At 34.7% G+C, this 26,384-nt stretch overlaps 1 protein-coding gene and 1 long non-coding RNA gene across 9 annotated transcripts in view; one reads left to right on the forward strand and one right to left on the reverse strand.

Moving 5' to 3' along the window:
• Window positions 1–26,384, reverse strand: part of STPG2 (sperm tail PG-rich repeat containing 2) — a 574,187-nt gene that overhangs the window by 81,323 nt on the left and 466,480 nt on the right. Inside the window, exon 13 of one of the 8 annotated variants that reach the window (XM_067036901.1) lies at window positions 1,693–1,706. The exons of the other annotated variants lie outside the window; for them this stretch is intronic. Within the exon in view, the coding sequence (XP_066893002.1) occupies window positions 1,701–1,706 (6 nt within the window). The 3' untranslated portion in view covers window positions 1,693–1,700. Of the gene's footprint in view, window positions 1–1,692; window positions 1,707–26,384 lie in introns of those variants that run through there. 8 annotated transcript variants of the gene reach the window in all.
• On the forward strand, window positions 8,248–14,209 carry LOC136794412 (uncharacterized). Its single transcript, XR_010841186.1, has 3 exons — window positions 8,248–8,336; window positions 9,401–9,536; window positions 13,985–14,209. It is a non-coding gene; the product is annotated as an uncharacterized lncRNA (long non-coding RNA).

The following is a 26,384-nucleotide window of genomic DNA, read 5'->3' on the forward strand; positions in this document are numbered from 1 at the left end:
CCTTTTTATTTCTTATTATTTCTAGTTGTTTATTCCTATTTCCTTTTTTAAATCACCATATTTTATTTATGCATTTCTAGTTTTCCTAGCTTCTTATCTCCATGTTTTCTACTATGCTTACTATGCTAAAATATGGCATAAAATCTGATACACAAACACAAAACATGAGTTTCTAATGCTAACATTTCAAATTACATTAAAAAATCAGGAATGAAATATTATCCTTAAAACAATCCATAAAAACTTTTTTGTTAATTATTCTCTGATATTGGACAAGCTACGCTTTCTGGGGCTTCTTTCTAGTGTTGTAGTTCATGTTTAAATTCCATGAGGCAAAATCCCATCTCATTCTTTGGGAGTGACAGAAATGCAGTCAGTTTCAAGAAAATAATTTAGATTTCAAAAACTATGTAAATGCAGGTAAAACTATATTAATTTTTTATATTTACAATATTCAAAAGGAACTCAGCCTCTCAGTAGTAAAGCAACTTACTTCGCCAAATATTATACATTAAATGTTTGAGAAAAAGGTGTTTTGGACAAAAAAATAACAAAGGGAACCATATGGTAAGCAAAATTTCAAATTTCCATTGAATTCTACCTAAGGAGTTTGGTTGAAAAAACAGATGAAGTAATTTACTTTCTTTAGCTTATTAACATCTGTATATATCAACAAGTAGCTATTGTCCACATGAACCTAAATACTTGCAGGCTCTTTTTTACTTAAGTTTCACCCTTATAAGAGGAGAGACCTATTTTGTATGTTCTCTGTAGATTGCATGGACACATTAAATAAATACTCGAAAATGATTTACATATACACATACACACATATATATGTTGAAAAATCAGAGAGAGACCAAATGTGTTTTATAAAGTATATATGACTAATATTAGTAAAGGCAAATTTCTTCAGTACTGTCATTTTCTACTTTTATTACCCTAAACATGAAAACATCTTCAAAGAGCCAATTTATATGCCCAAAAAGGAAGAAAGTGTTTCAACCAGAATATATTGTAAAGGGAAAGCAAAAAATAATTTGCAATTTTTAACTTGATTTTAACAATTGTAAGTTCTTGCCTACACAAATATAGAGTATTAACAGTTGAACAGACTGTCTTTTGTACCTCCAGGCAGACAAAATAGAACAGTCTCAGGAAAAAAAAAATATTAAACATGCCCCCCAAGACACATGCTGAACTCAGAATTACACAGCATGCATCTAGTCTCAAAAAACTGTGATTTGCTTTTCAGTCAACTGTTTCCTGCTGCTAGAAAAAAAAAAATGTAAGCTTTGTTACATAAAGAAGCTTTAACTGGAGAATTACTGCACTGCCATGGTTACCCAGTGAAATATATTGCATAATCTAGAAGGGACCAAGAAAACATAGGTTTGGAAAATAAAACGATCTTTCTGCTGAAAAGTCATACACATGCCCTCTATGCTTGTATAGATATCTATACAGTTTAACGCATTCCCTTAGAAACATCCTAACTCTGAAGGAAGTTCCCACAGAGTAGTATGTGTATCCCAGCAGTATGCAAATAATTTCTTTTATCTAATAATCTTTTACAAATGTACCTTGGTTGTTCTTTGACTTTCCTCAAAGGTGAGACTCATCATGGGGCATTCATTTTGTCTGCCAAATATTTTCTCAGAAGTTGTTTGTTTTTCTGCTGCTATACTTTAGCTAGAAGTTCATGACTCCATGAGAGCAAAGAAAGCAACATTTATATTAAAATACTAAGAAAACTAAATTTCTCATGTTTAAGTCCATTTTTTTAAAAAAAGCTTGTGACTGTTTTACATAGGATAAAGGAAGCATTATTTAGGATGAGTTATACAGGAAAAATAAGTATTATTTAAAATAAAAATGATTAAATAGTTTTGAAGTATTACTTATTTCAGGGGTCCCCAGCTCCCAGGCCATGGACTAGTACCAGTCCGTGGCCTGCTAGGAACAGGGACGCACAGCAGGAGGTGAGTGGGGGCAAGCGAGCAAAGCTTCATCTGCTGCTCCCCATCGCTCCCCACTGCTCGCATTACCGCCTGAACCATCGCTCACATCACCACCTGAACCGTGGCTTGTATTACCACCTGAACTATCCCCCACCTCCATCTGTGGAAAAACTGCCTTCCATAAAACTAGTCCCTGATGTCAAAGAGGTTCAAGACCACTCACTTATTTCCATTACTTCCCAAGAATTATGGATAATCCAAACAGAAAACAGCATATGCAGGCAGTGTATACAATTCTGACTACTTGCCAATTTGACCTAAATATAGAAACTAATTATACAGAATTGTTGATAAACACAACCTTTAACTACATGTCCAATTACAATCATTTCACTACAGTACCTAACTAGTAATTTAATAAATGTGAATTATTTAGCATTATTGATAAGGTTACATAAACAAAATATGTAACATTGATATAAATGCTCCAGTTAAGTACTAATATAACAGGAAAAAGCAATACTTTCCTACCCTACCATATGTTTTCCACTAGACCTAATCTAGTAACTGGTGGAGAGAGGATGATTTAGGTGCAGGAAAGGTTCATAAATACCACTAAATATGCAAATAGAGACAGTGTGTAGATGAGAGTATTTAGCCTTTAGATATAGTAAAATAGAGAAAATACTCTTTAAAATGTAGAAAAGTGTCAAGGATAATTCAATCACATGAAGCCAAAGCAAATACAAGATCTGAAGGATGCTGCCTATGTTAAGATTTCTAAAAAATGAAAGGAACTGTACAAACTGTACAAACATACTATAACAGGAAAAAAAGAAAAGAAAGAAAAGGTTAGAGGTGGGAGAGAAACAAATTTTAAAAAAGAATGAAACATCACATGCAAAATAAAAACAAATAATTTGAAACATAATCCAAGGACTAAAAGCATATTCTTAAGAACGATTTAAGATATAGAAGAATTTAATAGAAGAAATTAGGAGTCAAGGAGGTGGATAACAGAGAAAAGATGAAAGACAACAAAATGAATTGAAACATAAGATTTTACAGCTAAGGAAATTAATTGAGAGCCAAAATATCCAACTTGAATGTACAGATTAGAAACAGTAAGAATCAGAATAAATACAATAAAAGTCAAATCAATGACATAAGAGAATATTTGAAGCAGTTATAGAAAATCAAGAGAAAATACAAACATATTAAAGATTCTCACTGAGAGATGTTGATAAGCAGACACACTAAGATAATCAAATATATGGGTAATTACTTATTAGAAATCTTGCAACTGGAATAAAAAAATTGAAGACATGTAATGGAATAACATTTCTCTGAAGAAATGAAGGAAGAACTGAATCTAAACATGTTACAATATATACCAGAAAGAACTTTAACAGAACATTCAGAAACGCCACAAACTCATTAAACTACTTTGTGCCCATGATAAAGAGCTCCTTAGGCAAACAGGCAGAAAACACAAGTCAACTTCAAGGAGAAGTAAATTCAAGCTGGACTCAAATTTCATCACCACAACATTTAATTCCAGAATTCAGTCAAACATTGTCTTCAAATTTCTGATGATGAAAAAAATGTATGAGTGAATATTATTATTCCCCAACGAGTTGCTTTTTGGACATAAAGGCAAATGGCAAACATTCACATATGTGAGACAACACATAAGAGTATCCATGAGTTCATGGATATTTAAAAATTAACTATTCAGTATTGAAGATCAGACAACCAAAAGATGATTCAAAAGTCAAGAATTTAAAAAAGTTTTAAATGATATAGCTATGGTTATTTAAGGATGATAGTAAATGTTGAATTCACTTAGGGTACTCGGACATACCTTCTAGAAAAATTAGGGTTGTAGGGGAGTCCTCTCTCTCTCTCTCTCTCTCTCTCTCCCTCCCGCCCATTGATGCTGAACGTCTACCATGAGTTCATTGAAGACAGAAAAATTGTGATAGTTGATTCTACTATTTTGTATTCATTTAAAACTGAAATAATTATTTATGAAGAGATCCTATTATTATTTTTACACACTAGTTTAAAATAGGTCGTGGTGGAAATAGTCAAATAGTATCAGCAGGACTTACAGGTAATATATTTATTGATAATTTAGATTTGTTTCCAATGATAAGACACCATATTTTTCAATACCTTAAAAAATACTCATTTGAAAACAATTAGAACAGCAAGGAAAAAATATATTTCAAAATGTGTCATTTATTCATAACTGCCACCAATATACTTGTGTATTTCCTTATGTTTTTAGTATGTATGTTTTTAAAATTAAAATGCAGCTTATAATTTTGTTTTTCATACTTTTAAGTATCCAATAAGCAACACTTGAATAAACTAATATGCTAAATGGAAATAACACTGTGTGCAATTGTTCTGAATTTGTTGGGTATTTAAATATTTTTAAAATATTTACAATTATACAAAATTATCTGAAGAATATTTTTGTGTACTTTTTCCCTCCTATTTTCTGGTTATTTCCATAAAATGTATCCTAGAATCGAATTATATAGGAAAAGGATATTAACTTCTTTAAGATTATTACATATAGATAAAACTGGTCTATAGCTTATATTCAACAGATTCTGGTTTTGATATCAAAATTACACTTCTGCATTTAAATAAGCTTTATAGATCTTGTGGTGGGGGGAGTGGGGAAACAAAGAATATCATTGAAAAATGAGAAAAGTTGAAAAGGTACCCATGTGAAATAATGTGAGAAAATAATTATCTCTGAAAGTTTTAAAATTTTAAGCTATGTTCCACATAACCAATTACTATATTCAATAGAAAAAAAAATTTTTTTATTAAACTTTCTATTTTCTAGGATCTTAAAGTCTGAATGTTCTCTTTTATCAATCTATATTGTCATTTGAAAAATAGGAAAACAACAGTCAAAATCAGATATAATGCAGATTAGTAATGAAAGTGCTCATATGGAATTTCCTATGGGATTGTTAAAATGTATACAAAATAAAACAAACAAACAAAAATGTGCTTGAGGTTTTAGTTAAAGAGAAATCATTTTGCTTTCAACTAATAATTGAATGCCAAAAGAAAAACCTGTTATGTCCCAGGAACTATTCAATAGCAATTGTAATGTAATATGTTTTTGCTTTTTACAATCCTGTAAGGAAGTTATTGTTGTCACCATGTTAAAGACAAAGCAAGGCCAACATTCATAGGAATTAGGCTTGCTCAAAGAAGCAAAGCCAAAAAATGGAAGTCTGAAGCCCATACACAAAAGGACAGTCACAAATGGTGATATATGCCAGAGGTGTTTCTTCATTTAGATAATCTGAGTTGGATTAGTTGAATTAGTTGGATCTTTAGCCTACAAACTGCTAATAAAACAAGCCTCAAGTTCTCATCCAACCAGAGGTCAAAGCATTTTCTCAGGATGAACCCAAAAGTATGCAAATGGCCCCCTCTCCCCAAGCAACATTCCTCCCATTTTCACAATGATTACCTTCCAGTGCTCTTTGCTCACTATCACCCCTACAATGAACAGCATCAGCAAATATGTAATGTTCAAGACACTTAACTTATCTAACCCAGAAGATGAAAATAGAAGTTGACAGTCCTTGACATAAGAATTCTGGGCATAATGGTTACTGAAAGGATAATAGTTGAAAAGAAAGGAAAACTACAACAAAAAAGCAAAGAGTGACTCAGGTACAGAGCGGTTAGGGTGAGAAAGGCAGACTTAATTGGTTACATGCTGGCAAATGCAAAAGTCCTGAGTTCTTGATGGCATTGTTTCAACCAGTGTGCACTGAAACTGTGCACTGATTTTGTTCTAATGATGAATTATCTATTGTGACTATGTAATTTCAGCACCTTGTCTATAATAATTGCACATATTTTGAATAATCCACTTTGCATTTCTTGTTCCTCATCTCAAAATGCAAAAATCAGCTAACCATAGGTCAGTACTACTGTGTTGTGTACCTCCAGGTAGCACACTGCATTCTAACTAAAGGCAACCCTGGAGTTGTGCAATAAGCAAATCCTACCTTAGATATTCACATTTATTTTGAGGAGGTTTTTATATAAAATTGACTAGCTACTATTTTTACAGATATTTTCTCCTTGTTATCATTGTTAGCAATTACGTATTTTTTAACTTAATGTGTTCAGTGCAGCAAATAAAATATTTCCTAGCATCTGGAATATATATGTTCTTCTGTATAGAGTGTTCACTCATTCAGCAGACTTTTAAAAAAATCTCTAACATGTTCTGCACAATCAGAATACAAAAAATGAATAAGACACTCTCATGGTCCTCGAGAAGCATCTTGACTTGAGCATCAAACTTCAAATCACATAGCTAATTTGCCTTTTTCTGATTAGATACTCACCAAACTACCTTTCAATTATAATAGTTGCTCACATGGCACCTAGGGAGAAAATGTGCTTGCTAGAAGACTGAAGTGTCTGGTTCCCTGGATAGTTGTATTTCTTGCCGTGAATTTATAGACTGGCACCTTGATTATAATTAGGCTTTGCAGGTAGATTTCCTTATTTGGTACCTTTAGAAATTACAGCTCTTATTGTAAGTTGATATTTGGGTTTTATATGTCATTCTCCTAAGCTTGGTTAACATAAGTTTGCCTATGAATTTAACGTGTTTTTGATGTACTAGAAAATAAAATTTCTTAAAGAGAATAGCTGAGACTCAGGGCCTGCGTGATGGTAAATTTTCTAGGGTAGTGCCACATTTAAAAACTTCTTGGAAATTACCCACCTAAGCTTCCCTAATTAACCCACCTCTTCCTTTAGATTAGTTGAACCAATTACATATTTGATAGTAAACAAGTTAAAATATTAGCTTAAATATTAAGGTTTCTGAACTAATTAACAATTTATGCATATAAAATTATAGTTCTAAACAACTTGACTTTTTTCTCTTAAATATTTATATATTTCCTTTGAATAACTATCTACTAAGAGCATATTTAGCTGACTGCTTCTCCTTACCCTACTACCTGTAATCCAGAGAAGTAGAAACTATAAAAATAAGCAACATATTTTTCAAATAATTCATGGGTCAAAAAAAATCAGAATGCAAGTTAGATAACATTTTGAATTGGATGATAATGAAACTGCAACATATCAACAAAAAATCAACTCAGTATTATTGTGCTACTCAAAATAGTTTGCTGTTTTCCATTTCATTAACTAGTTTTTTCATTTGATGAGCATTTATATTCTATATATTTAGAAATTTAAAACCATGTTTTATAGGCTATTAACAAATCATTTACTTCAAAGGAAGATAATATTGGAATAAAAAGAAAGTAGGAAGCTTTATAGAAAGTCCTTCAAACCTGACTTCTGATATATTTGTATTATCACATTATCACTCACTCACTAATCCCTTATGATTTGTTTTCTTTCCTAAATAACTAGTGAGAAATGTTGTTATTTAAATTAACACAAGGGTTTTTAGTAGAAAAAAGTTTAGTAAGTATAATTTGACTACATGAGGGATATGAAGCTAAAAAAGTATTCCAAATAATTCAATTCATGAGTAAATTTTAAGAAGCCTCAGATGCAGAGTTACATAATACAGAAAAAGTTTCCATTTAAGTGTTTAAGGTGAAACTTTATTCCTCCTTATGAGCTTAGACATCCATTCTATAAAATTAGAATTGATGCACTAAATTTTAATTAGGTTCAGAAAAATCTTACAAGAAATTGTAATAGTGTTTTGTCTTAAGATAAACCATAAAGAACAGTGAACTTTCATTAGCACATTGTTCAGGAAATCATAGAGAATTCCAAATGAGAAAGAAAGTGTGAAAAAGAAAACTTAGTTAGCATTTGTGTCATTACAATATGAAAAAAAACTGAAAACAAAGCCTTATTTAGGTGTTAACATTAGAAAGTTACTCAGAGAATCTGATTTTTTTTTTTTTTTTTTTTTTTTTTGCGGTACGCGGGCCTCTCACTGTTGTGGCCTCTCCCGTTGTGCACCACAGGCTCCGGACGCGCAGGCTCAGCGGCCATGGCTCATAGGTCCAGCCGCTGCACGGCATGTGGGATCCTCCCGGACCGAGGGATCCCGGGGCACGAACCCGTGTCCCCTGCGTCAGCAGGCGGACTCTCAACCACTGCACCACCAGGGAAGTCCCAGAGTATTTGATTTTAAATCAAGAAAAATCTGTACTCTTAGCATTACGTAATATAAGGGCAAAAAATATATAAAACACTGCTGTCATTTTCTCCGCTTTTGCCACATGGTAAAGAGATGAAAAAAGGCATCACTCTGAAGAGGGAAAACAGGAGTCTGTGCTACAGAATTACAAATGACATCATAATAGTGTACTCCAGGTAATAATGTTATACAATTGGTCATTAGAATTAAGTCTTGAGAATTTAAGAACATTGAAACCTTAGCAATAGCTTTATATGTAAACATTAAGTGTCTACTAAGAGCAGAGCACTCTGCTGAACCCTGTGAAAGATACAAAGAAGAGGAAGTGCTATAGTTAACCAGGGTAAACTGATAAACTCTTGTCAGGGTCAAAATTACATCTTTGGCACTAGATTATACATCAGTATGGAGATAGTGTGGACACTGGAAACATTTACAACAAGCTATTTTAAATATTTCAGGCAACAATAGATTCCAAACTTCTAATAATCTGTGTCCTAGGATGAGGATAACTGCCTATCATTGATTTGTTCCACGTGTATTCTTCACCTTCCATCCATCACAGACACAATGCTGGGGACAATGACTCTAGAAACCCTACAGTCTAGAGGCAGAGACAGATAAACACAACCAGCAAACACAACCAATATTCCCTATCCCTGCACACACACACACACACAGACAGACAGACACAGAGATCATTATTATCAAATAAGAAAAGTATTATGAAAAAGATAAGGGCTTCCCTGGTGGCGCAGTGGTTGGGAGTCCGCCTGCCGATGCAGGGGCTACGGGTTCGTGCCCCGGTCCGGGAGGATCCCACGTGCCGCGGGGCGGCTGGGCCCGTGAGCCATGGCCGCTGAGCCTGCGCGTCCGGAGCCTGTGCCCCGCAACGGGAGAGGCCACAACAGTGAGAGGCCCGCATACCACAAAAAAAAAAAAAAAAAAAAAAAAAAAAAAGATAAGCACAGAGCATTACAGTGTTATAAGAATCCTAGGAAAGAACAAACAGCTTCAGATAAGGGTGGGGAACCTCCATTTCTGCACAGGATCTAATAAGTTGCAGTTACCAATGCTCACGTTGCAACAACTAGTAAAATGAGTAAAACAGATAATTTTTAAAAGTCACTTTTTTTTACAATATTAGAGTGCTGAGGAAACAATAAAGAGTAGGTAAACTAAAATACCTAAGTGATGAGTCTTTTCTCAACAGATAATCACCATCTGTTTTCCTCTCTAGGGGCATCTGATTCTGGGTGTGGTCTGAGGATCCAAGTAGGATCACACAAAGTGACTTTACTGGAGCAAGGAGAAACCAGTAGACTCTATGGTCTTGTGGAATCAGTGTGATTGTTTAGAAACCAGAGAAGTCACAGGTAAGTGTCCAGTTTTCCACATCAGGGGTAAATGGACAAGGATGGGGCTGGGCCTGAGGGAAGAGTGAAATCTTTTCCATCTGGCTGTGTTTGTGAGGCAAATACTAAGAAGTGACAGTCCCATCACATATGCACATCTGACATATTTTGAAGCTTTCTGGGGCAACACATGAAAGCTAACTCTCCCACAATCTTTCACAGCTAAGGAAACAAAAATCTACCAGGCTTTCAGTCAAAAGCTCATCAGGGCCATGTTCAAGGAGCAGGGATGAACCAATGGTGAACTGAGTGTTAACTCAAATTACAACCCAAGCCTGATCCTGCTCTGTCCTGGGTGGGATTGAAGTGATTAATCTCATGGGTAAACCCTCCCTGTTGGCAAATAAATTATACAGCTAAAGATTTTACAGTTGTTTCATATACAAGGCCTGACATACAATAAAAAATTACTTGTTGTGCAAAGAGGCAGGAGGTCGTGACCATCAGTGAGGACAAAAAGTAAACAACAGAAGTATATGAATACTTGATTCAGATACTGGAGTGATCAAAGAAGAATATTAAAATATCAGTATGTTATGAATCATTAAGGAAAAGATTGAAAAATTTCATAGAAAAATGAAAAATTTCTCTAGGGAATTGTAATCTATAAAATAAGCATCAAGTAGGCATTTAAAAATTGTACAACCACAATATCTGAAATTTAAAGTTCACTGAATGAGGTTAATAGTAGATTGGAAGGAGAAGAAGACAGAATTAGTGAACTAAAAAACAGGTCAATAAAATAATTTGTAAACTGTAACATAGAAAGAGAAAAGCATGGAAAGAACAAAGTAGAGTGCAAGACACATAAGGGACAACATACAAAGATTTAACATACTTGTAATTAGGCTACCCACAGGAAGTGACAGGGAAGTTGTGGCAAAAGCAATCTTTGAACAGATAATCACCAAGAATTTTCTAAAACTGATCAACGGTATCAACCCACATATTTAAGAAGAACCATAAGCAGGGTAAATAGCATGAAGACCATAAGTAACCACATCAAGGTCAAGCTGATGAAATCCAAGGATTAAAATAAATTCTAAAAGGAGTAACAATAAGACCGATAGCCAACTTATCAATCGAAATATGGAAGTCAGTAGACAATGTGCTGAATTCTGAAAGATTGAAAAAAATTTCCAACCCAGAGTTTAACCCAGTGAATATACCCTTTAAAGATAAGGGTGCAATCAAAATATTTTCAGACAAAGAAAAGATAAGAGAATTAGTCACCAGCTGAGATAAATCCGTTGCAATATAAAAAATACACAGGAAGTTTCTCAGGCTGAAAGGAAAATGACCCCAGGTGGAAAGATGAAACTGAAGGAAGGAATGAAGAGCCCTAGAAAAGGTGATTTTGTTGATGTATAGAAAAAATTCTGACTTCTTAGAAGAACAATATTATTTGTGTCTTGTGGATGTACATCATAGAAAGAAAAATGTCTGACAACAATAGTACAAAAGGTAAGAAGAGACTAAATGAAGCTAAAATAAGGTGTGGTTTCAGCATTTTTAGGAAGTGCTAAATAGCACTAGCCTAGGGAGACTAATAAATCATGGATGTATATTAAAAATCTAGAGCTTAAGCACTAAAAATGAACACAAAAAGAAGCAGAAGAAACAAATAAATTAATTAGATAATATAATTAAATACAATGGATATAAATATAATTAAAGTTTTTTATAAGAAAGAGGGAAGAGAGAAATAACAGCAAAAGTACATGAAAGAAATAGAAAATATATAGCAGGATGATAGGTTTAAATGCAAATATATTAGTAACTGCATGAAATCTAAAAGTACTGAAACTACAATTAAAAGACGGAGATGCTCAGAATAGGTTTAAAAACTAAGAAAACACATGTGGTGTACAACAAATGTTTAAAATATGAAAACACAGAAAAATGCACCATAAAAGAATGGAAAAAATATGCCACAAACTACTTGTTAAAAGCAATAGGTGTGGCTATATTAATATCTAAGAAGACTTGAAGGTAAAAATAATCACTAGAGATTTTAAAAGGGATAATTCATAATGATAAACTAACTTTAACAAGAAAATAATACAGTCCTTAGTTTCTGTTTAGTGATAACGAGATATGAAGTATATGAAGAAAATTTTAACAGGAATAAGGAGAAATACATATATCTACAATCATAGTAAGAGATTTTAATGCACCTCTCTCAATAACTAGTAGAATAAGCAGACAAAAAAACCCAAATAGACCCAGTAACACAACTGAAAATTTGAACTACATGATTAATTAGTTTGACCTAATTGGCATATATAGAATATTATGCACAGTATCTGCAGAAGAGAAATTACTTTCAACTGCACATAGAACAAAATGTGTCATTAAAGGATCATTTGCCATAAATAGAGAGTAATGTGCATACCTTGTTAAGAAGTTTTTTTTAACCCGAGATTGTATAAGGAACAAGTTAAAAATTAACAAGTCATATAAGAAAATCAGATTTGCACTTTGCAAGTTTATGGTTTGAATATTGGACGAGAAATATGCAAGACCAAAGATAGTGAGCCCATATAGCAGACCACTGTAGTAATCTAGATGGATAATAATAAGATTATGAACTGGGAAAGGAAGAGCAGGCATGGAAAAGATGATACAGATTTAGGAGATAGTGAAATTAAAGAACTTCCAGGACTACGCGACTGGCATCAGTAACTAAGATAGGAACGAAGCAGATGTAAGGTTAGTGGTGAGATAGGTTCACTTGAGCTTGGAACATGCTGTCTTTGAGGTGCCAAGGAAATCCCCAGCTGGAAATGTTTAGTGTGAAATTCAATATGAAGCTGAAGCACTTGAGAACAATGTGAAATGGATAAGCAGATTGGGATTTACTGGTAGCAATAGCCATGGCAGTGATTGGAGCATCTGAGAAGACTAAAGAAAGAGACTCAGAGGAAGGGAGGAGGAAGGAAGGAGGATGGGAGGACAGAGGAAGAAAAAAGAGGAAAAGGAAGAGAGGGAAAGGAAAAGAGGAAGGAGAGAGGAGTGGATATAGAAGGGGAAGAGTAAGGAAGGGAGAGGGAAGAGTGTCCTCATGGTTTAAAAATATTGATAATAGGTGTCACTTATTGAGGACTCAGCATGCACCAGACATCATAATAGGCCCTCTAGTAATTAAAAAAATAATTGATCCTTACAACCCTATGAGGTAGATATGATTACTATCTTTACTTCAAAGAAAACAAAATTGAGTTTAGAGAGATTAGGTAACGTGCCCAAAGTAATCCAGACATTAAATAGCAAAATAAGGACAATAAATCCAGATATTTCTGACAAGTTTCATGAAATCAAACACTATGCTACAGTGCCTACCCAGTCTATGTCACAAAGCTAAGTCAAAATAGAAAAAGTACCAACACAGAAGAAGTGGTCACAGTGGCCAATACTGCAAAAACAAAATCAATCAAACAAACAAATCTAAACTAAGAAACTATACTGCAAAACATGTTCTTTGGACCCTGCATTCAACAGTTCACTGCTGCTCTTGACAAAAACATTTGCCACTGGGTGGTAGAAGATAGACTACAATAGGTGGAGCATCATAAAAGGTAAGCAGATGAAGGCAGTACGTTTGGACCCTTCTTTAGAGCCTGGCCATGAAGAAAGGGAGACTGAGAGTAGTTAATGTGTCATGGAAGGAGGTCTTGTTTATGGTCCAAATATCCTAGAGTCATGAATATCCTGGATGCTGAAGGGAGTGTAAGCAGCTGGAAAGGTTAAAGAAATAGGAGGAAGAAGACTCCTGTATGAGGGACCGTTCTGAAGAAACAGGACAGAGGAGATTGATGTAAGTGCGAGAGCCACGCGAGACAGGAAAGCTGTCCTCAAATCCAAGGAAAGAGTTTCTTTTCACTGTGAAAGTGGATTCCCAAAGTGTCTATAAAAACAGGCATTGAAGAAATTCTTCCTGAGACTTCTATTTTCTTATGGAGGAGAAAAAAGTGAGTTGCATTTTATTGACAATAAAAATATTTTTCATACAGTATGTGACTTAGTATTACTTAAACTAATAGTAAACACAACTGAATCACTTATATTTATCCTTATAATTTCTTAGCTTCAAGAATACAGGCTTTTATATAGCTGAAGATACTATCTGTAGATATTTAAATAAAGGTTAAAGTTCCAGTTCTTCATGCCAGTTGGCTCAAATTTTTTTCCCAGCCCTCAGTTACCTTGTACTTTTTATCATCTTTATTACTACCAAAAATCATATACACAGTCAACTCTGCATTTCTTTGCAGAGAAGTTGTAGCTTCTCTCACCCAAACATATTACCCTGCAAAGTCTTGTTTAAGAGATATTATGTATGTGTATACATATGTATGTGTATGTATATTAAACATATTCATCTTAATCAATGTGTTCTCTTTTATTAGGATGACTGAGGATGGAGCAAGGCTGGGCAAAACAGTCACTAACTGGAATGTCTTATCTGAAAGTTTATAAAATGTTATGAATAGGAACACTGAAACATTGCTTTCTTAAAACATTCATGGATCTTTAAGTCCAAGGTCTCAGTGAAATCAACCTAAGTGCAAAATAATCAGACCTTTGGACAGAACCAAAAATGTATGTGGAACGTGATCTGCTTAAGGCGAGTGTGAGGCATGACTAAGAAGTGCTATGAAGATATACAGTCATGATTAAGTGAACTACAAATCTGTTTTGTTGTGCTATGGAACGCTTTTGGAGATGAAAACCTTACTTATGGGAATTTACACGACTGTAAATCATTACCTTAGTAAATCTACAAGTTTGCATTATTATAAGTAGTTATGGATATTACAAACAAGCCATTTTCCCTTCTGGCTTTTCAGATTTAGGGTCTTGTATTCAGAAATGTATACCCATTTGGGACAAAGCATTCTGGAATTTTTATAACAAGATATAAAATTTCATTTTCACAGAAAGATGGACTCATTGTAAAGGCCACATATCAAGTAAATGAGAAAAGACATGTACATGTGTTTGTGAGTGCTTAGCGGGGAAAAGCAGAAAAGGGAATTGAAAGAAGAAACAACTGGAAAATAATCACCCCATAAAAAGTCAACACTGTCTCCAGAGTAGTAAATTATAAGTTGAGGGAGCAATTTGAAACAGGAAGTTAGGAAAGAATGCACAGTTTGTAAAGTTAAAATATTGTTAAGTTGGAGTAAGGAATTTTAAAGTAATTTTAATGTATGGAAAAGTTAGGGAACTATGCCATATTGTTTTTCTTCACTTCTAAAAAAAGTACTGTAATACTGAGTATAAAATTCCCTATGAATTCAGCCTGTAATTATATGTTAGAAAAATATTCTTATTTCCTTTATAAATGAAAACTTTATATATATATATATACACATAATTTTTATTGAAATCTAACTTTAAAATTTTATGTTGAATATTTCTTATATTTTGTTCTGATATTGTGATACTGTATTTCCAGTCTGATTAAAGAAATTGTATCAAAAAGTCACTATATTTTCAACTACTTAATGCAAACCAGGAAAAAGCATGAAGATGGAATGAAGAGTGGAGGAAAGAAATAAAAAATAAATGAAGCAAGTCATCTCTTTTTCCCAAAACTGTTCTGAAACGCACCCTGGGAAATATCAAAGCTCTTTAGAGTCTTCCTGAAATTCCTCCTTCCTTGTCACTTGCAACGGAATGAAACCCGTGAGCTATGATGCTGCCTATTACTTAGCTCATTCTCCACTGAAAAAGTACTTCTAGATTCATTCAAAATACCAATTTATTTGCAGTCACTTTTATATGGTTTAGCGATGAATCTCAATCAGAGTTACAAATTTTAGGGTTAAACAGAAACTTTTAAATATTCTAACGGAACTCATTTGTTTTATGTGCAAATCTGAATGTCAATTCCAGTGAAATGTACTATAGTACACTGTTTTTCCTTTCAACAACTATCCATATGGAGCAAGTTTTGGGAAATCTGAGACATGTTCATCTTACGTGAATTATCCTTTGTGCCATTCTTGTGACACTTATAAAACAACTGCCTTATATTAAAATGATATGGTTTGGCCCTTGAGGAAGCACACATTCTTTTATATAAAAGTACTAACTAGGCTCCCAGTTTGTGCTATATATTGGGCTTAGTCCTGGAAGCCAGAATGATAAGCATGATGGGGATGGCCCCTGTTCTAAGGGAGCCCCCTAAAAGAGAGACAGACTCAGCCCAAACAATACAGTGTTATAAGGATCTCTGACTGATGTATAGAAAAACAATACAAGTACATTTTAATCTAAAATGCAACATCAAGTGTATTAAGTCATAAAGTACATTAGGCTTGGAACTTTGTATACTCTTAGTTTTAAAATATACTTTTTCAGTTTTATTTATATTGATTACATTATTCCTCATAAATTTATATTTATGAAGTTTGTTTCACATTTCAAATATTTTTCTCTTCAATCTCTTCTAGGTGTCAAAAAGCTATTAGTTTGACAAACCACTTTACCACATCCATTTCTATTAACCACAAAACAATAACTTATGAGATTTGACCTGTGATTAAATTGCAGTTTAAGTGTTAACAACTGAATTAATTTTAACACGCTGCTACCTTGTTAGTTTTGCTCTTTGAAGTTTTCTATTGCTACTTTAACATAAAGCACATCAACTGTATTGTCCTTATAGATTGTTCTCTTATTCAAAGAGCTATTACTCATTTACTAAAAATAAGGTGAATAATAGAACAAGGCTTTCTGAACTATATATCAAGGAGAAAGTTTTATAGCCTTAGTATTGCTTACAAATCAATTCCTTAGAGTTGGCCTGCCATTAGCAGCTTTTAAGACTGCTTAGAGCCGTGTCATTCACTGCTATTTTGACACATTAATGCACTAATGGTATGTGCAGGCTGACATAACTTCTCTCAAGTTCTATTACAATAATTATCAAGACCCTTCCATGAGACATGCAAAGTTAAGCAAGGTGACAAAGAGTATGTAAATACTCAAGTATTCCTGGAGCATTCATTTTAAAATGACAGTGAATAATTAAGAAACTATAAAAACACAGAGATAAGAACTGTCTGCTGAGAACCTTGTCAGAGGAAACAAACCATGAATAAAAGAGACAGTCACTTAGAAATGATGGCAGGTACACTTAAGTATTCATTTTCATTTTATAAAATAAGGTTAAAAGTTATGACATGATAACACAAATCACATATTAAAACCCTATGAGTTACTGGTAGTTTAATTAAATGAATATACACTAAGGAGCACATAATATAGTAAAAATGGAATTGTCAAAAATTATTTCACATTTCATGGGAAGGTGGACACCATTCTTCCATGAAAAAACAGAAGCATTAATATAAACTAGTAAATATAACACCCTCAGGAGGAAAAACATTGACTATAAAGTATTTAATAATCTGCCTTCTGTTGTCTCCCTGTTTCATTTTATCATATCACAGGCTAAAAGAACAAAATCCCTCCATATAACCTCCCTGTTAGTTACTTGTGTCAAAAATATTGAACACCTTCCTATTATTTATCTTATCATGTTCAAACAAAATTTTAATCATCCTGGCTCCCTACAAGCTCATTCTCATCAACCTTATTTTTTACCTCCAATCTGATGCCAATGTGAGGGAATGACATCAAAATCTTTTAATAGAATTGCTTTTCATCCTCCCCTTTTTCTTGTCCTGAATGGCCCAGCTATTTGTAGAAACTTGGTGCCCTAAGGGACAGTGGAACCAAAAACAGAGACATCAAATGCCTGATTTTCAAAACATTAAAACCAGCAAACAAATAAAAATGGTGGTTTAGCCTTAAGACAGGAAAATTAAAAATAATAAGAACTGCAGAGTTATTGGTACGGAAATAAGAAATTAAAAGGTAAAAGAAATGGAGAAGTGAGAGGCTTAGAACCAGGACTAGAATACAGGATGTAGTTGCTCTCTTCCCTTGCTTGCCCTGGGAGGTATCAAGGTCTGGAAAGTTCCCCAGAATTCCATGCCAAAAGAAAACAGAATTGAGGTAACTATGAAAGGAGATTGATGTAGAAAAGCCCAGGGACACTCTCATAATGCCACCGAGGTATAGAAGGGCAGCCAAATTTCTCGTATTGTGAAAGGATTAAAAATAAAAGAAAGAAACATAGAGCCAGCAGACACAGAGGAGCATTTGTTGTCATAATGCAGGATGTTGCAGAGAAAAGTGGGATCGACTGTAGATGCAGACACCTCTGCAAATTCCAGCACAGAGGGAAGATCCCAGGCAGGAATGTACTAACTCAGGAAGGAGATTATCACTCAGAAAAGAAGATGACATTGAAGCAAATATCACCTTGCATCTCTAGCCAGGACACTACACAGCTAGGAATTTATATTATTCCTGAAAGAATGAGAGAAGACAGAAAGGGAGAAGGGGAGAGAAGGAAAGAGAATAAGAAGTGGAGAAAGGATGAAAGAAAGGAGGAGGGATGAGTAGATCTCAAAATAAACTAGTTGAGAGATCAGATTTTTGAGTCAGAGTTTAATTCCCACTTCTACCTTATTTGCTGTGTAACCTTGAGCAAGTTACCTCATCTTTCTGTGCCTCAGTGTCCTTATCTGCAAAACTCGGATATCAGTAGTACCTAACTCACAGAGATGCTATAAAATGAAATGAATCAAGACATATGCAGAGTTTAAAAAGAATAAAAGTAAAGCTTTAGACAAGTGGAGAGGATATTCTGATAAAAAGCAATAGAATAATTATGGCATTGTCCAGGGAACGAGTAAAAGACAGTTGGCTAAAGTGGAATAACTGTACAGAGAAAAAAGGAGTTGAGTATGGAGCACTAGATATGAACTAAGTATAAAAAGGCAGGACAAGGGCTTGGGCCTAGTTCTTGTGTTCTACATGCACAGGGTCTAGTATAAGTAGGTATGTGATTGATGCATGAAAAAATGGACAGTGGGGAGTCAATGAAGGCCTTTAAATTGGAGGATATAAGTATAAAGCACTAGATTTTAGAAAAGCAGTTTTGCAAAGTTAGATTGAGAATAAGAGATGAACTAGAAAAAAGTAAATATGACAGAAGATAAACATATTTTCATAACAATACTCTAAGAACATTGACATGGATAGTGACAGTGAAAATCAAATGGAATTTATTATTAGAAATCTAAATCAGAAAAAATATATAACAAAATGATAATGCTATGAAAATCATAATCCCCAAATATTGTGACTTCCATAGATTAAAAAGAAAAGAAAGACATTAAAAATGCCAGCTGTCTTTTACTTGTTTCCTGGACATGCCATAATGCCAATGCTCCTCTGTTACACCACTCAGGATCATTATCCAGAACTGACAAATCTGTAAGTCAGCATTCAGAAGTACATTTTGGACACCATGAAATAAACGTGACAGTGAAACTGGAATTAACAACAAAATCAAAGACCCATTATTTTACATTATTTAATTATCTTTAGAAGGGTTTTTGAAAAATTAAACTAGAAGTTCATCTTCAACACACATATGCTCTAATTTGTTCAGAAAGAATTTACAACAAAGATAATATTTTAAATTTGAACTAATATTAGCATGCATGCATAAGTGGGCCAGAATAGAATCCTGAAGTTAAACAGGATGAATTGAAATTAACTTTAAAGAAAAGTATTTTACATAGTCAAATTTAATTTGTCATAAAAAATGTCAAAAACAAACTATCTAGTCCAAGTATATTTTATTAAAAATATTTGTTGTAATGGAATATCTACCAGTACTAGTAAACACCAGAGTTAGTTACCTTTCCAATCTAAAGCCTGAACTTTGCTGTCTCCTATAATCAGAGGATATAATTTTTTTTAAACCTACATCCATGAGAGGAAAAACAGTAAAACCTAATAATCACAGATATCTAATTAATTGAATGTTCACACAAATGTTTAGTTTGATACATTATACTGTTTTTTAATAATCTGATGCTACAACTAAGATAGGAAAAGGGTATTAGTATTAAAACACATACTTATAGGATTGCTAGTACTATATATTTTTCAAGTTTTTTCTTCTATTGAGGAATAAAAATAAAAGCCGCTACTTTTGCATAAACTTTACTAGGCTTCTTGTAGTATATCATTTAGGAGATTTTTAATAGGTTTTCAAGCTTTTATAATTTCAAGTAGTTAAAAATTTCCCAACTTCCAGTTTTACAATGGAATCTGGTGGAAAATCAAACAATTGTATAGTAAAATTTGTTGGACTTAATTTTTCCACTCTGCAATTAATATTAATTTAGCTATTTAAATTCAATATGTTACCATAAAAGCTATTAATATATACTTAATTTAGGGGTCACTAATGAGACAAATCATTTATAATGACACAAATTTTACTAGAGAAACTTGACAAACATCCTGTAGGTGATGTTCAGTCTTTGTATAATCTTAAGTAATATTCTTAGAGAAAAGAGATGATTTAAAGACACACACTCTCTCTCTCACACACACACACACACACACACACACACACACACACACACACACACACATTCTAGTGAGTTGTCCTACAGGTAGACAATGGAAAGCTTTAAATTAGACTGCCAGAAGTTTTGGTTGGACAGTTGAAGAATAAATAAAATATTGGTATGGCCTGAAGGGGTTTTAAGTTTAAAAACAATTGTTGACCATCTATATTGAATAATTTAAACAATCTTATGACTCAAGACAGATGTGTGGAATAATCATTTACAAGTCCTTTCAGCTATGATATTACAAGTTTAATTTCTTGAAATACCATATACTTTTGTACCACCTAGAAGTTTGTCACATGTGAATGGAAGAGTTTCCTCCACTACAGTGAAGTAGCTCCTTAAAGAAGCCAGCTAGTCAAACAATTTAAAATGTCACACTGTTTTAAAGTTACAAGTTTAATGTAATGCAAAGCATTTTTATCCACTGTATAAATAGCACATGGTATTTGACATTTTCCTACTATTTTATGGCTTTAGATATGTAACATGAAATTTTCAGAAAAAAATTTGGTTCACTATTCTTAGAAAAGTGGAAAGAGTACACAGAAGTTTTGGTAAAAGTAAATTTGGATTGTAATATAACCTCTGTTACATACTGGCTGGATATGGGTTTTAAACACGTAGCCTCATTTTCAACACCTATGAAAAGAGAGGCCATAACTACAATTCCTAGGGTAGTTATAAAGATTAAGTAAAATAATTAATATATTAAGGCCTAGAAAGCACATGATAGATGGTCAATAAAATTTGTGTTTATAAGCAAATTCATAATAGTAAACGGTGAATGCACAGTCAAAAATTGTTTATTAGGATAGTTTCAAGATAGCAGAGGAGTAAGGTGTGGAGATCAACTTCCTCCCCCAAAACACATCAAAAATACATCTACTTGTGGAACAGCTCCTAGCGAACACCTACTGAATGCCAGCAGAAGACCCCAGACCTCCCAAAAGGCAAGAAACTCCCCCACGTACTTGGGTAGGGCAAAAGAAAAAAGAAAAAACAGAGACAAAAGAATAGGGACAGACCTGCACCAGTGGGAGGGAGCTGTGAAGGAGGAAAGGTTTCCACACACTAGGAAGCCCCTTCACTGGTAGAGATGGGGGTGTCGGGGGGAGCTTTGGAGCCATGGAGGAGAGCACAGCAACAGGGGTGCGGAGGGCAAAGCAGAGAGATTCCCACACAGAGGATCAGTGCCGACCACCACTCACCAGCCTGAGAGGCTTGTCTGCTCACCTGCCAGGGTGGGTGGGGGCTGGGAGCTGAGGCTCAGGCTTTGGAGGGCAGACCCCAGGGAGAGGACTGGGGTTAGCTGCGTGATAACAGCCTGAAGGGGGCTGATGCACCACGGCTAGCCAGGAGGGAGTCCGGGAAAAAATCTGGAACTGCCTAAGAGGCAACAGACCATTGTTTCAGGGTGCACAAAGAGAGGGGATTCAGAGCACCACCTAAAGGAGCTTCAGAGACAGGCACGAGCCACAACTATCAGTGCAGACACCAGAGACGGAAATGAGACGATAAGGCTGCTACTGCAGCCACCAAGAAGCCTGTGTGCAAGCACAGGTCACTCTCCACACCTTCCCTCCTGGGAGCCTGTGCAGCCTGCCACTGCCAGGGTCCCGTGATCCAGGGACAACTTCCCCGGGAGAACACACATCATGTCTCAGGCTGTTGCAACGTTACACTAGCCTCTGCCACTGCAGGCTCACCCCACATTCTGTACCCCTCCCTCCCCCTGGCCTGAGTGAGCCAGAGCCCCCTAATCAGCTGCTACTTTACCCCATCCTGTCTGGGCAGAAAACAGATGCTCTCAGGGGACATACATGCAGAGGTGGGGCAAAACCAAAGCTGGACCCCAAGAGCTGTGAGAACAAAGAAGAGAAAGGGAAATCTCTCCCAGCAGCCTCAGGAGCAGCGGATTAAATCTCCACAATCAACTTGATGTACTCAGCATCCGTGGAATATTTGAATAGACAACGAATCATCCCAAATTGAGTGGTGGACTTTGGAAGCAACTGTTGACTTAGGGTTTGCTGTATGCAACTGACTGGTTTCTGGTTTTAAGTTTATCTTTCTTTAGTATTTAGAGTTTATTATCATTGGTAGATTTGTTTATTGATTTGGTTGCTCTCTTCCTTTTTAAAAAAAATATATATTTTTGCTCTTTCTCTTTTTGTGAGTGTGTATGTGTATGTTTCTTTGTGAGATTTTGTCTGTATAGCTTTGTTTTTACCATTTGTCCTAGGTTTCTATCCGTCCATTTTTTTTGTTTAGTTTTGTTTTGTGTTTCTCTGTATACCAGAGACCTCCCAGATCCACGTAATATAAAATGGTGAAAGCTCTCCCAGAGATCTCCATCTCAATGCTAAGACCCAGCTTCACTCAACAAACAGCAAGCTACAGTCCTGGACACCCTATGCCAAACAACTAGCAAGACAGGACCACAACCTCACCCATTAGCATAGAGGCTGCCTAAATCATAATAAGTTCACAGACACCCCAAAACACACCACCGGACATGGTCCTGCCCATCAGAAAGACAAGATCCAGCCTCATGCACCAGAACACAGGCACAAGTTCTCTCCACCAGGAAGCCTACACAACCCACTGAACCAACCTTAGCCACTGGAAGCAGACAGCAAAAACAACAGGAACTACAAAACTGCAGTCTGCCAAAAGGAGACCACAAACACAGTAAGTAAAGTAAAATGAGAAGACAGAGAAAAACACAGAGGAAGAAGCAAGGTAAAAACACACCAGACCAAACAAATGAAGAGGAAATAGGCAGTCTACCTGAAAAAGAATTCAGAGTAAAGATAGTAAAGATGATCCAAAATCTTGGAAATAGAATGGAGAAAATACAAGAAACGTTTAACAAGGACTTAGAAGAACTAAAGAGCAAATAAACCATGATGAAAAACACAATAAATGCAATTAAAAATTCTCTAGAAGGAATAAATAGCAGAATAAGTGAGCCAGAAGAACAGATAAGTGACCTGGAAGATAAAATAGTGGAAATAACTGTTGCAGAACAGAATAAAGAAAAAAGAAAGAAAAGAATGGAGGACAGTCTCAGAGAACTCTGTGACAACATTAAATGCACCAATATTCGAATTATAGTGATCCCATAAGAAAAAGAGAAAAAGAAAGGGACTGAGAAAATATTTGAAGAGATTATAGTTGAAAACTTCCCTAAAATGGGAAAGGAAATAGTCAATCAAATCCAGGAAGCACAGAGAGTCCCATATAAGATAAATCCAAGGAGAAACACGCCAAGACACATATTAATCAAATTATCAAAAATTAAATACAAAGAAAGACTATTAAAGCAGCAAGGGAAAAGCAACAAATAATATACAAGGGAAACCCCATAAGGTTAACAACTGATCTTTCAGCAGAAACTCTGCAAGCCAGAAGGGAATGGCAGGACATATTTAAAGTGATGAAAGTGAAAAACTTAGAACCAAGATTACTCTACCCAGCAAGGAGCTCATTCAGGTATGATGGAAAAATTAAAACGTTTACACACAAGCAAAAGTTAACCAGCTTTACAACAAATGCTAAAGGAACTTCTCTAGGCAGGAAGCACAGGAGAAGAAAAAGACCTACAATAACAAACCCAAAACAATTAAGAAAATGGTAATAGAAATATACATAGCGATAATTACCTTAAATGTAAATGGATTATATCCTCCCACCAAAAGACGTAGACTGGCTGAATGGATATAAAAACAAGATCAGTATATATGCTGTCTACAGGAGACCCACTTCAGACCTAGGGACACATACACTGAAAGTGAGGGGATGGAAAAAGATATTCCATGCAAATGGAAATCAAAGGAAACCTGGAGTAGCCATTCTCATATCAGACAAAGAAGTCTCTAAAGTAAAGACTATTACAAGAGACAAAGAAGGGCAGTATTTAATGATCAAGGGATCAATCGAAGCAGAAGATGTAAAAATTGTAAATATTTATGCACCCAACATAGGAGCACCTCAATACATAAGGCAACTGCTAACTGCCATAAAAAGGAAAATTGACAGTAACACAATTATACTAGGGTACTTTCACACCCCACTTTCACTAATGAACAGATCATCCAAAATGAAAATAAGGAAACAGAAGCTTTAAATGATAAAATAGACCAGATAGATTTAATTGATATTTATAGGACATTCCATCCAGAAATAGCAGATTACACTTTCTTCTCAAGTGCTCATGGAACATCCTCCAGGATAGATCATATCTTGGATCAAAAATCAAGCCTTGGTAAATTTTTAAAAATTGAAATCGTATCAAGTAACTTTTCCAACAACAACACTATGAACCTAGATATCAATTACAGAAAAAAATCTGTAAAAAATAAAAACACATGGAGGCTAAACAATACGCTACTAAATAACCAAGAGATCACTGAGAAAAACAAAGAGGAAATCAAAAAATACCTAGAAACAAATGAGAATGAAAACACATGACCAAAAACCTATGGGGTGCAGCAAAAGCAGTTCTCAGAGGGAAATACATAGCAATACAAACCTACCTCAAGAAACAAGAAAAATCTAAAATAAACAACCTAACCTTACACCTAAAGCAATTACAGAAAGAAGAACAAAAAAACCCCTGAAGTTAGCAGAAGGAAAGAAATCATAAATATCAGAACAGAAATAAATGAAAAAGAAATGAAGGAAACAATAGCAAAGATCTATAAACCTAAAAGCTGGTTCTTAGTGAGGATAAACAAAGTAGATAAACCATTAGCCAGACTCATCAAGAAGAAAAGGGAGAAGTCTCAAATCAATAGAATTTGAAATGAAAAAGAGGAAGTAACAACTTACACTGCAGAAATAAAAAGGATCATGAGAGATTACTACAAGCAACTATATGCAAATAAAATGGACAACCTGGAAGAAATGGAAAAATTCTTAGAGAAGCACAACCTTCTGAGACTGAACCAGGAAGAAATAGAAAATATAAACAGACCAATGACAAGCACTGAAATTGAGACTGTGATTAAAAATCTTCCAACAAACAAAAGTCCAGGACCAGATGGATTCACAGGCAAATTCTACCAAACATTTAGAGAAGAGCTAACACCTATCCTTCTCAAACTCTTCCAAAACATAGCAGAGGGAGGAACACTCCCAAACTCATTCTACGAGGCCACCACCACCCTGATACCAAAGTCAGATAAAGATGTCACAAAAAAAGAAAACTACAGACCAAAATCACTGATGAACATAGACGCAAATATCCTCAATAAAATACTAGCAAACAGAATCCAACAGCACATTAAAAGGATCATATACCATGATCAAGTGGGGTTTATCCCGGGAATGCAAGGATTCTTCAATATACACAAATCAATCAATGTGATACACCATACTAACAAAATGAAGGAGAAAAACCATATGATCATCTCAATAGATGCAGAAAAGGCTTTTCACAAAATTCAACACCCATTTATGATAAAAACTCTCCAAAAAGTAGGCACAGAGGGAAATTACCTCAACATAATAAAGGCCATATATGACAAACCCATAGCCAACATTGTTCTCAATGGTGAAAAACTGAAACCCCTTCTACTAAAATCAAGAACAAGAAAAGGTTCCCCACTCTCACCACTATTATTCAACACAGTTTTGGAAGTTTTAGCCACAGCAATCAGAGAAGAAAAAGAAATGAAAGGAATCCAGATCAGAAAAGAAGAAATAAAACTGTCACTGTTTGCAGATGACATGACAGTATACATAGAGAATCCCAAAGATGCTACCAGGAAACTACTAGAGCTAATCAATAAATATGGTAAAGTAGCAGGATATAAAATTAATGCACAGCAATCTCTTGCATTCCTATACACTACTGATGAAAAATCTGAAAGAGAAATTAAGGAAACATGCCCATTTACCATTGCAAAAACAAGAATAAAATACCTACGAATAAACCTACCTAGGGAGACAAAAGACCTGTAAGCAGAAAACTATAAGACACTGATGAAAGAAATTAAAGATGATACAAACAGATGGAAAGATATTCCATTTTCTTGGATTGGAAGAATCAACATTGTGAAAATGACTATACTACACAAAGCAATCTACAGATTCAGTGTAATCCATATCAAACTACCAATGGCATTTTTCACAGAACTAGAACAAAAAATTTCACAATTTGTATGGAAATACAAAAGACCCCGAACAGCTAAAGCAAACTTGAGAAGGAAAAATGGAGCTGGAGGAATCAGGCTCTTGGACTTCAGACTATACTACAAAGTTACAGTAATCAAGACAGTATGGTGCT

Source organism: Kogia breviceps, chromosome 6 (assembly GCF_026419965.1).
Source record: "Kogia breviceps isolate mKogBre1 chromosome 6, mKogBre1 haplotype 1, whole genome shotgun sequence".
Lineage (NCBI taxonomy): Eukaryota > Metazoa > Chordata > Mammalia > Artiodactyla > Physeteridae > Kogia > Kogia breviceps.